Raw genomic sequence first — 12,776 nt, 5'->3', positions numbered from 1 at the left:
TAAAAATTCTTTCATAGTTGAAAATATAGCCTATATGTAGAGTCCAAATATTTAGCTGCATGATCCTTCTGGGTCTACATCCCTGATTTTAATTCCTGTGCTTGTCACGCTCACAACTTGCCACAAACTATTTAAAAAATTGCACAATGGTAAAAGAAATTCATCAGTGAGAATTTCTTCTCAAACAAAGTAAAAAACACTGGGCAAATTGTAAGTATCACATTAAAATTATATTAATAACATCCGGTTTATAATACACAACTTTACAATGCATAAGTATCTGAATTATTTTCACCCATTCCCTCTTTTTCTACTACCAGTATTTTCTATGGTCACATTGACTAGTTCCGAGTCATAAACTTGGCACATCTCAGTGAAATATTGATTGATTGATTGACAAAAGTATTTAATACAAAAGGTAGCCCTTGAAATGCAGATGACATTTCAAGCTTGATGGAGAATCACAAAATATTCTCAGTCTGATTGCCAAGAGACCAAAAATGTGACACACAAATGGGAACTTTGGGTCTTTCTGGACCACATAAGTGTAGCCATGCCAGAGGTCAACCAGGCTTCTCAATTCAGTAAAATTCAGTCACACCCATCCACTCATACCTCACATTCTTTATCAAATAGGGACTATCGTGGGAAACATGCAGCCTTAATGAAAACCTGCGCTCACTTTTGCACATATACACACAAACTATGTATTTATGATTTCAGAAACCTTGTAAGAAACAGCGTGTTGGACTATGGATTAGATTTACATGTTGATAAAATTTCACTGAAATGAGCCTACTATCATGCAAGATTACTGTGAAAAATTTAATTGCACAAACTGTTCTTATTAGAACAGAGAACTGCCTGCTCTCTTCACTAGCACTCACCAGATTTCCCGCCCCTACTGCTACTGCAAAAACAAAAAAGATAGTATTTAAGACTGGATCCTCGTCTGCAAAATCTGCACGTCAGTCAGTGGCGTTTCACATGCATCATTTCTATTTCTGCATTAAATCTTCTAAATGCAGACATTTGAGAAATATAAATCTTGCCTCAGCAAGGCTTAAAAAGAAAACATTTGACACTAAGTCACATTCTCACTGATCATTCTTGGTTAAATAAGTCATAGAAAAAATAAATTAAATTACATCATTAGCTTCAGTATTTATTCTCCTTTGTAATTTCTATATCCTAAAGCCAGCGTGTTTACCTATTAAATGTACATATTCCACTTAGGATATGAAACTATAGCTGTGAACTCTTTTTCCTGATGCCTTACATGTGATCCCTTAGTCATTAATAGTAAACATTGGTACTATTTGTATAAGGTAAGTTTTCTGAGTTTTTTTTTTGTATTTTAGAGAGAATAATTATTGCCTTCTTATTTTGAACCATCAAAGGCAAATGAAAAACAGGGTCTCTTCAGTACCTATTTTTCATATGAAACAAATACTATTTTGATACTAATTGTTTTGGACAATAGGATAACACCTTGAAGTTTTTCTGTTTTTGTCAAAAGAATATATACTGAGATAGCAAGTATTTTTCCTTTTCACAAATATTCAAAATATATTCTAAAAATTTTTCCTTTTCACAAATATTCAGAATATATTCTAAAAGTAAAATAAAATATTTTGGCCACATAATCACAATCATTTGCTTTTTTTTTTTTTTTTGCTCTGCCATCTGCTTTTAAGGCAGTAATCAAAGTGTTACAAGATTCTTTGCATACAAGTTCTGCTTCTGAAAATGGAGACAATGGAAATATCATCCAGCTGCTTACCCCTAAATGGAGCGATGGAGTGACAAAAAGAGAAACAGGTTGACATAAACACTCCTGTCAATTAGCTCTAGCTAAAAAATTATTTCCTAACAAAGAAAAAGACCATGAAACTTTCATATGGGTTAAGGCTCCTGCATCTAGGGTCACTTAGGGGTAGGGAAGGCACCCATATATTATAATAACTTATTCTCCACGACTCTTGTCTTATAGTAAAACTATCAGGGAAAACTGAACAAAGGCTCTGTAAATCAATATCGTATCTTCATTATTTAATTAGCTAAATGCCATGTCCCAGACAATGATTTTTATCTTTATTTGAAGAGAAATAGATGCCTTGGAAGAAAACTCTTCCTATGTGTTTTCATAATGTTAATCAGACTAATAACATTTTAAAAGTTAGGGAAGAAGGCGAACGAAAGCTTAAGTTAATATATGATGAATTTTAGAGAAGCAACTTATACCAAAAATTTTTTTAAATTTAACTCATTAATGCATTTTTTTCTTTCCAGATTATTGCTATGAATGTATCCAGACAAAATGTACAAGCTGCTACAATGAATTTGGCAGTTTTTATGCTCAATTGCCATTCCAATAATTCATTCATTTAGCATAATTGAAGTCAGGCTTCTGTCTCAGGCGGCATTATAATCATCATGTTAACTGAGTTCCCTCGGTAAATAGATAATTCATTTTCATCTTAGGCTAGGATTGCTGGCATTCCCCCTTTCACTTTTGTTTAGTATTGTGCATATTGTATCATTGTAAGACAGCTGTTCTGAGATATATCATCCTTAGTGGTCTATGTGTATTGGTGAGCTTTCTTTGGTGAGAAATCTGGGTAAGCAGAATATCTTGTTTGTGGACTTGGACAAAATATTAGCATTTTGAATATTTTTGTTCTCTGCTAGGTAAAAGAGGAAAAATTGTTTTCCTTTCACCCTTCTGGATTCTTGACTGGAGCTCTGCAACCAGACAGATTACCAGAGAAAAGCATACAAATTTATTTAGAGTGGAAACTGGTGGGAAAATGTGATAGGACAAAGGCGTTGAGCTAGGGTAGTACGCTAGGGAAAACTTAGCAAGGCCTGTTGTCCGTATTCCTCTCAGCATCCCGTTGTCTTTGGTGATAAGGACGATTTTTCCCCTCTAAGTATAGGGAGGACATCTCCCACATGACGGTCTTATGTCTTGCTTCAAGGAAGAAGAGGGGTCAGAGACTCCTTCCTGCGCCTGGCATTTCTCAAATTCCTCCAGCTTAAAATATTAAGTATGCCAAGGCGCCATATTTTGGGGTAGCATGTCCTGAAACCCATCATTCCCCCACCTGAAACTTTCCCCAAGAAGTTTGACAGCCCAGAAACTTAGCTGACAAATTTTCTCATATCCCACTGACCCAGTCTCTCAGTCCTGGAAATAGGCCAATCCTAAACAGGTGTGTCTCATTTCAGGAAGTGGTAGTATGGGTGGAAATAGGGCACCCACTTAAGTTAAGCTTCTATATGGTGTTAGTAATCAGGCATTTAATGAGGGACATTTTCTATGGAAGGAAAAGAAAACCAGGTTCATGTTTAAAACAAATTATAAACTCAGATTTGAGTCCAGAGGGCAGTCAGTCAAAAAGATTTCTAGAGGTTGGGTTCAAAGCATCTTTAGGTTGTAGAGTAAGGACAGACAGTAACACTCCAATGGATTTTCTGGTTTGCAGTTTGAATATCTCTGGTGATAGCACTGGGTGTTCCAGAGAACTTTTTGAGTGACCCACAGAGTAGTAGGCATAAAGAGTACCCACGCGTGGTCTGTTATGGTGATTTCCTAAAAGTTTATATCATTGTTCAGCTTCAGCTTGCAGAGCTTTGGGAAACGGGCAGTTTCAGTTTGTAGTGATGCCAAGCCAAGAAGATGGGAGGAAAACTGGAAACATTAATTATTACTAAAATGCACAAAATGACAGGATTCAGTTTATAAAGAGACGAAAATAGCTCAAAGATAATGAATATTCACAAAAGTGGGTTACAGTTTTTCATTGAAACAAAATTTTTCTTTACAATCACCTCCATTTCTACAAAAGATGATCAAAGACTGTTTTTATTTGCAAAAATAAGTCTAGCCTCATTAAACTTGGCCTAATTAGTTACATAAGTGCAGCAAGAAAAGTGATTGATCATATAAATTCTTTTTAAGTCTGCTTTTCAGGGACGCTCAGGGAAATTTCAAAGTTAGTTCAAAGTCAATAAGATTTTATTTAGAATTTGGTTTGGGGAAGTTTTTCAAAAATGTCAAAAGGTGTGAACACTTGATTAAACAAGATCTTGGTCATCTATTTAACCAAAGTGACAATAAAAAATTTTAAAGGCAAATACAGAAGGTTACAAAGCTGTGAACAAAACCCTCACTGTGTTTCCCCGAAAATAAGACTTAGCCAGACCATCAGCTCAAATGCATCTTTTGGAGCAAAAATTAATATTAAGACCCGGTATTATGTTATATTATATTATAGTATAGTATAGTATAGTATAGTATAGTATACCGGGTATTATATTATATTATATTAAAGTCCCGGTCTTATTTTAATAATTTAATAATTATATTAAAATAAGACCGGGTGTTATATTAATTTTTGCGCCAAAAGACGCATTTGAGCTGATGGTCCGGCTAGGTCTTATTTTCAAGGAAATACAGTAATACTAAAAAGATTAAGTTTTCTTAAATAATCAAAAGATCTGATAAAGACAACATGAAGCACAGGAAGTTATTTTGATAAAACATAGCATCTTTGTTGCTTAGGTGGATTACTTGAAAGGTAACTGACAACACACACACCATGGCAGGTGGAAAACCAAGCAAAACTCTCAGGACACACACACAAAAGAGAAAGGAAAGCACTAGCTGTCGCTGGGAGAGAAAGGATCTATAATAACAATGGGTACTTGAAAGCAAATTCACAAGAGTCACAATCCAAACAACTAATTCTTACAAATTTTTGGTTCTGCTAATCTGAATTTGGAAAGGAAGAGGCAAAAAGAAATTTTTATCTTCCTCTCTAGACTAAGCACTAAGAAAGATCCACAAAGCAAACATAGTAAGAACTCTTACCTTCTGCCAGCTTTTTGTCAGTTGTCTCCGTTCCCAACTGCAGTCTCCAAGGAGAGTGGAGTACCGCAACCTTTTACTATTCCATCCTTGTCACCAGAAACTATAGGGGAGGAAAAGAAAATGTTTTTCCTTCTACCTTTTAATTTATTAGCTGGAGTTTTGTAACAAAAGATAGGTTTACAAGCAAAAAGCATATAACTTTATGGAATATAAGTTTTATGTGACATGGAAGCGTTCACAGGGAAATGAAGATCTGAGGCAGTGAGTGTTTTTGAAGCTAATTTAATGAAATGTGGAAAGTACATGGAAAAATGGGATAGGACAAACGGGTATGAGCTAAGGGTAGTAAACTGTGAAAAACTTAGCAAGGCCTCTTAGTTTAGATTCCTGAGTGCCTTCAGAGATAAGGATACTCCTTTCCTCCAGGTATGGGGAGGGCACCTCCCACTTAAGGCTCTTATGTCTTGCTTCAGGGGAGAAGGAGGGTCAGAGAGTCCTTCCTGCATCTGCTATTTCTCAAATTGCTCCAGCTTAAAATATTTACTATTCCAAGGTAACATAGATTTTGGAATAGTGTGTTGAAACCCATCAATTGCTACTAACTCAGTAGTAGGAGAAAGATTTTTGTTCTAACTTAAAGTGTGTATGTGTTTACACGTATGAAAGAGAAAGAGAATTCAAGAAACATGTTATGTGTTTCAGAAATTCATATAATGGGAAAGAACGTAGACATTTTTTGAACCTTTAACTCGAAGTGTATGAAATTGCATTTAGATGCTATTTCTGTTCCAAGTCAAACTTCTTAGAAACCTTGTAGCCTTACTCTAATTTTCTTTTTAATATATGATATTTACTTTTGAACACAGAATAACCACCTAAATTTTTAGCCAACCAAAGTTATAAATTAGGCCCACACTACCTACAAGCAGTGTGTGCAATCTTATGATAAGTATGCCCTCAAGACCCATGCCTGACGGCATGATCTTTAAGTAAGACTGTCTCCGAGCTGAAGAAACTCTACCTGTTTGAATGATACCCAACAGGTGTGTGTGTGTACCTTATTCTTTGTTTTCGTTTGTAATGGCCTGATTTTACTCAGAGATTTTAGTCAAATGACTTGTTATTCTCATATCTTTGTAACTTCAGAATGTGGGACTTGGATCAACAGACTTTTAAATCAATCCAATTAAGGAAATGTAAATGAAGGACCTGTGAGGGAGGGCAAGTAAATTATGGGACCTGAATTTCTGAAATCATATTAAGGCAATGTTGGATTTCATGCTGAAACACCAAGGTTTGCACAGAGCTGACAATCTATGCTTGTGCTATTGGCATCACCTCCCTCCAAGTTAATAGGTCCTTTTATAAACTAATTTGGCTATACTGATGCTTTAAGTTGGCAAGTTACAGATATAATTCTTGATAGACAGACAGGGTATACCAGGTAAAAGACCTTTAGTGATGTGGTGGTGAGGTGTGGGGGAAGGGAAGCATTATGTAGTCCTGTGATGATCTCTTAGTCTTTTAGTGAACCTGTGCCTCTGGACTGTGAACTTCACAAGTGCTTCTCAGGTTGTTTCTCCCCTTGGGTAGGACACGGTGGCTAGAGCCGGCTGGAGTTGGCTATTTCCCTTCCCCGGGTCAGTTAGGTTTTGGTTAACTAGTTTCCCCTGAGGACAGGCCTTGTTAAGAACAGAGCCCTCTGGTGTATTTCCAAATAGCTCCTTTTCCCCTCTCTTTGCTAGAAGCACAAGGATTTTTCTCTGGTATTTACTATGAGAACCTGGTCAAGTGCTTGGAGGTAAATCTCACAAAATTGTGGAGGTCCCCCTATGACTGAATTTCCCTGGAGTTTTCAGCTCTCAGAGTTGTCTACACTGCGCTCCAGGGATTCGTCAATCACAGTTCAGGTTTTCCTACCCTGGCACCTGGTCCCGGGGCTGTTCTACTCACAAGTCTCTGCTCTGGACAGCTGGACTCCCTGTATTCACCTGTCTCTCCATTTCTGGGGTCAGTGGTTTGCCCTATGTCTTCCCCTCTCTTATGGATCCAAGAAGAGTTGTTTTTTTCAGTCTGTTCAGCTTTTTACTTATTGTTAGGACAAAGGGGTGATTTCCGGGCTCCTCACAAGTGGAACCAGAAAACAGAAGTTCCAAATATAATTCAATCCCTGCAAATATTAAAAGTTCAAAGAATGCCTAGATCAAAGAAATAGATTGTTGAGAAATAACCCTGCAACCTAGAAAGAAAAATACACAATTTTAGTCTACTCTCTTTAAATAAGGTAGTAAATGGACGCCCTGTGTGATTACCAATATTTAAACAGCAAAAACAGACCCATGGAGATGATAAGCATGATGAGGCATTATCTTTTTGTGAAGTGAATTAGAATAGTAGGTACACGTTTTTCCCTACAGGATTCTACTCAAGCAGTTGCTATAGAAAAGGAAGGAAGTAAAACAAAAAAAAAAAATGAGCACTTAGGTGGAGAGACATACTGGAATGCATGAAGATGTCTCATTATCTATAAGGAAAACAGTCTCAGACCTCTGAAAAGTATCCAAAAAAGCAAACTGGGAGAAAAGCCACAGCGTTTAAGTTGTATATGCAAGATGTCACAATCGTGAGAAGAATTAGCTCTTGTCAGTCAGTTATTTCTAAACTGCAGCAGATAGATGATTTGATGATGTAGGTAACAGTTGCTCAGGCAAAAAGATTGTAACCATACACTATTTTTAATCTTTAAGATATACCAAATACCGTTAGTTCCTCTCAATATGTATTCTGATGGCACTCTAAGACATTTCCATTGACAAGTGCATGATATGAATTCTGTAGTCTTAATGAACTTATGAATGTATTGTTTCTCTTTAGCTAACAAATTGAATATGATGGCATATTAGTTTCCTGCTAATTCAAAGACGAAGTATGAAGATTTATTTTCTGCATTTGAATCTCACTCTCAGTTCTTGTTTTATTGGGGGGAAAAAATTATGTTTTTTCATTGAGTATTATTTTTGTTCATTGCAAATCATGAAACATATGCCATCAGGACCATCATACTTCTAATAATGTGTTCTGTATAATTAAGGTGAGTCATTGGAAAGGTTTAATGATCAACACTCTAATTGTGTAACTGTTATTTTCATAGGAAGTTTGTAGAGACTCATCTGAAAACCATTCCCAGTCGTGCATTTTCAAATCTTCCCAATATTTCCCGGATGTAAGTCATTTTTTTTAATATAAAGAAAAGTTTGCAATTATGATGTTATTTTCTAAATGTGTTCTATCAAGAAAAATACTTGTTATATATTATACTTGCGTAAATCTCTATGTATATTTCTAATGTATGTGAAAATTTTATGTACAAGATGTTTATTTGATTTTGCTATGTCTCCACTATCTAATTCCTAAATTATTTTTTTAACCTAAAACTAATTTAAATTCATTTGGTCTTGAAAATTTAATAATTCTTGATGCATTTTAATATATCTAGGAATGTGACAAAACCTTAGCTGGGAATCTCTCCCATAAACAGATTTCTATATCTGTCTATACTCTGTCTACCCGGATTACCATTCTTGATTTACTTTTCACAAATGTTTACATTGTGCCATAAATGTAGCCAATGATTTCAGAGTTCTCTCACTTAAAAAAAAAAAAGAATTAAAAATAATCTAAACCCTAGAAAACAGAATTGCTACACACTCCAGAGTGAGGAGAAAAAGAACTCCTACACTGAGTTGACAAAGAGTGTGTCTATATATGAGATGAAACAGGTCTTTAATTAATTCTGACCAGAAACACAGATAATTCAGGAATAACAAGTGACAATACAACCGGGAGCAACCTGTATAGATTCTGGCTAAATTTATTCATTTCATGACCAGTTATTGAGTGTCTATTGTGTCATTTCAGGGGCATGTGACATTTTGGGTTGTCACACCTAGAGATGAGGGTGCTGTTGGCATCTATTGGGTAGAGACAGAGGATTTGCTAAACATTGTATAACAGGATATCCCCCCCACAACAAAGAATTACCTATCCGAAATGTCAGCAGTGCAAAGGCTGAGACTCCATTGTCACTGGACATCTCTGCAGTTTTTTATTTTCCTGACCAGCCTGTCCTTTTTCATATTTTGGCCTCCTTTCGTTTCCTTGATATTGCTTTCTCTTCCTTTTCTATTGTCTTGCCCTGGCTACTCTTCCTCACTCTCCTTTCCTGAATTCCATTTCATTTCAATTTCATTTCATTTCATTCAATCCCTTTAATACTGGTTCTTTATTTATTTTGTCATAATCTTCTATACCTTCGTCTTCCTGGAGTGAACACCCCCAGTCCTTTGGCTTCACCAATATCTAATAAAACTAATTCCTCAGTGAATATCTCTAGCCCTGACCTGTTCTTACAGTTTAGGCCTGCATTACAAACCTCCTTCCAAATATTATCACCTTGGTGCCCAACAAGCACCATACACAGCATATCCAAAATAAACTCATCTTCCACCTAAACTGCTCCTTCTCCTTTTAACAGTACCACCATTTAGTGGCCTGTAGGCTAAAAACCTCAAATTCCCCTTTAGCTCTTTCTTTTCCCTCACTTCCTTTATACAATTGCCTATTCAACAAATATTTACTGAGCCCTACTTTGTGCTTGGCATTTTGCTAGATGTGTCACATACAACAGTTGACAATACTCATGGAGCCCCCAATTTCCATCCTAAGAAACTAATAAGTGCTGTTAAAAGGGGGGTCAGTTAAAAGGTGCTGTGGGAACTCATATGAGAGGTGTATTACCAGATTTGGGGTGGGGGGGTCAGGGAAGGCTTCCTGGAGGAAATGGCACCTAATTTGCAATCTGAATTATCTGGCTAAATAAATAAATATAGGTGGAAAGAAACTTCCAAGCAGAAGAGAAAAGCCTGGGCTGTCTGTGAAATTTAAATAAGTTTGCTGAGAATGGAAGGGTGGGGGAAGTCGTGAAAAATGCAACTGGGAGGTAAGCAAGTGCAGGGCCTGTGAATCATTTGAAGGAGTTTGAACCAAAATCATAATAAAGCATCATATACTACTTTACAAGGGAATAAGGAATAAGGTTAAAAAAAACAAAAGCAGAGTAAGAAGGACTAGATGTGCTGAGTATATAGGGATTTTCAGGGGAGATATTTGGGTGGAGACTGAGACTCAAGTGTCATGTACAGGTAGATGTAACTGGGACCAGGGAAAGAAAGGAGTCGATAGATAGGAGGCTAAAAAAAGTGAAGAAAGAACAGTTTTAAGAGCCTGAGCTTCCTAAATAGGCAGGAGAGGATGGAATCCAAGCAGAGGGACTGAACCTACAGGTCACCTTTTATATTGCAGCAAGAGAGTCACAGCAAGAGAGGGGGCAGGGTCAAGTAAATTAATAGACTTGTTGGAAGGGACTTCAAAACATTCTCAACTCAGGGTTTTAATCTTTTCTATAAATTATGAAAAGATTATCTACTCACGTTGAGGGTGATTGTCAAGGTTAGAAATTTGAGAAGGTTTGAAGTGAACATGATGGGCAATTAAAGAAGGCTTGACAGATACACGGGCCTACTGGAAGATCTTGCTGAGGGTTCCTCTGGGGAGATTCTGCTAGATTCTGCACCCCTTCAGAACACTTATCATCTTATATGTTAATCCCATGTATAAATGCTGGTCTGTATTGCCCACTGCTAGGAGTCCCTTGAAGCTAGGGAGTATGTCTGTTTGGTCAACTCCCATTTACTGGTATACAGTAAATGTTCCATAGATATTTGTTGAATGAAAGGATACACACATACATGAATAATAGTGAAAGAGGTGATATATCTAGAGGGCAAGAGAGAGATCACCAGGGTGATCCTACCATGTTTCCCCGAAAATAAGACCTAGCCAGACAATCAGCTCTAACACATCTTTTGGAGCAAACATTAATATAAAACCCAGTCTTATTTTACTATAAGACTGGGAGTATAATATAATATAATATAATATAATATAATATAATATAATATAATATAATATAATATAATAAGGGGTCTTATATAAGACCAGGTCTTATATTAATTTTTTCTTCAAAAGATGCATTAGAGATGATTGTCCAGCTAGGTCTTATTTTCGGGGAAACAAGATAGGTAGGTTTGCCTGGGACAGTACAAATTACCACCTATTATTCTGGCATAATTATTAATAGCACTCTGAGTTAACTCATAAAAATATCCTATCAGAGATTTTAAATGATAGGGTCACCTTAGTGATTACATAAGATTTAAATGGTAAAGAGAAATTTGAGGAAGAAGTAGGAGCTGATTTTTCCTGGTTATAAAAATGGGATAAGCAAACAAGGAATCACTCTTTTTGTCCCAATGAATAAATGGTTCTTACATGTTGGCCCCACAACTGAGCTATAAGAGCCTTCTAAAGAGGTATCATTCAGTTGGAGACACTGGAACTTCAGTTATTATGACATGGGCTGAATGACTATCCCACTGAAACCTTGAGAAAGCTTCACACTTCTAAACTAAGAAATTCAGGAGAAAATTTGGAGCCATGGATATGATACAAAGTTACATAAACAAGTTCGCAGACTTCAAAATTAATCTTGTCTTTCAAATGGCTCAGCTTCATCCATTATACATCCCCACAATCTCTACACAACAAATTAATTCTGTCCAATGCCTTCAATTGTGTCCTATGTTAGAGATACGATATTTGGATCAAAATGATTTATGTAATGTTATCCACAAGTGGCAATAGCTTGGGAGACCTGATAAATCAAAGGATAATTGTTTAGAAAATAGATAATTCAAAACACAAAGCACAGGACCTTTAGAATACTAACAATGACCATGGTAAAAACTCAAATAGAACAGTAAGAGTTTCTCTTAAAAAAAATTGTGTTAATGAAATTATTCAATTTCATTAGTACAGGCAGATTGAATTCAAAGTATAGGCCAGTGGTTCTCAACCCTGCCTATTAGAATCATCTGGGAAGCTTTTTAAAAATGAAGTGTTTTCCCCATCCCTCATAAACACTGACTTAATCATCCTGGACTGAGTCTTGGACATCCCATATTTTAAAAGCCTTCCGGGTAGTTCACCTATGTGGCCAAGGTTGAGAATCTCTGCTATGGCTACAGGTGGACACTATCTGTTAATCATTAATTTTCCCAAATATCATAGAAGTACCTCTCAACAAAAAGCAGTCATTGAATTTGGCTACATTAATCATTCTTAGTACAAGATGGAATTTGAGGAGACTATTTGAAGCACCATTCCTTATGTATTCTTGTGGTCAGTTGTAGTTAGAAGCTTCTCCTTTCCCCTGTTTAATATTTCAATTTGTTGAGTTATCTTTTGCTTACAAAGTTCAAAACCTTGAATTTTCAGCCTCATTAAAATCAAGAAGAGAAGTCTTTAGATAACATGTAGTCACACCCCTATGAAATTTTCCACTAGGGCATCACGGATTTCTCTTCATCTTTGAAACTACCTCTCTAATCCCATGCTATTAGCTACTCCATTAAAAATCCCTCTTATTCATTCTTGAGTTCTTTTTTAATGTCTTTCATTTTCTGCTTTTTGAATAACTCACTTATTTTTTCTTTTATTCATTCATTCACCTAACACATATTCATTGGGAGTCTACTACATGCCAACCACTATGAAAGGGACTCAAGATTTTGATGGCCAGCAGAAACAGACATGATTTTCCATTTCAGAGAATTTGCAGGCTAATGAGACAACATAAATCAAATATCACCCAATTTGCACTACAATAATTAGTGAAAGGAGGTATGAAGATATACTATGAGAAATTTGACCTAGTCAGGAAATTTGGGGAAAGCTTCTGAAGGAAGTATCAGTTAGAAGAGTAAGAATGAGTAAGATTTAA

At 36.2% G+C, this 12,776-nt stretch overlaps 1 protein-coding gene across 2 annotated transcripts in view; it reads left to right on the top strand.

Annotated features, from left to right (window-relative positions):
- TSHR (thyroid stimulating hormone receptor) overlaps positions 1-12,776 on the top strand; it is a 109,689-nt gene that overhangs the window by 48,715 nt on the left and 48,198 nt on the right. For both annotated transcript variants that reach the window (XM_033107010.1, XM_033107008.1), the window contains exon 3: positions 8,028-8,099. In XM_033107010.1, coding sequence (XP_032962901.1) covers positions 8,028-8,099 — 72 coding nt within the window. The remainder of the gene's footprint in view (positions 1-8,027; positions 8,100-12,776) is intronic.

Source organism: Rhinolophus ferrumequinum, chromosome 6, assembly GCF_004115265.2.
Source record: "Rhinolophus ferrumequinum isolate MPI-CBG mRhiFer1 chromosome 6, mRhiFer1_v1.p, whole genome shotgun sequence".
NCBI classification, from domain to species: Eukaryota; Metazoa; Chordata; class Mammalia; order Chiroptera; family Rhinolophidae; genus Rhinolophus; species Rhinolophus ferrumequinum.
The sequence above is the reverse complement of the archived record's forward strand: the minus strand, read 5'-3'. Positions and strand labels throughout refer to the sequence as shown.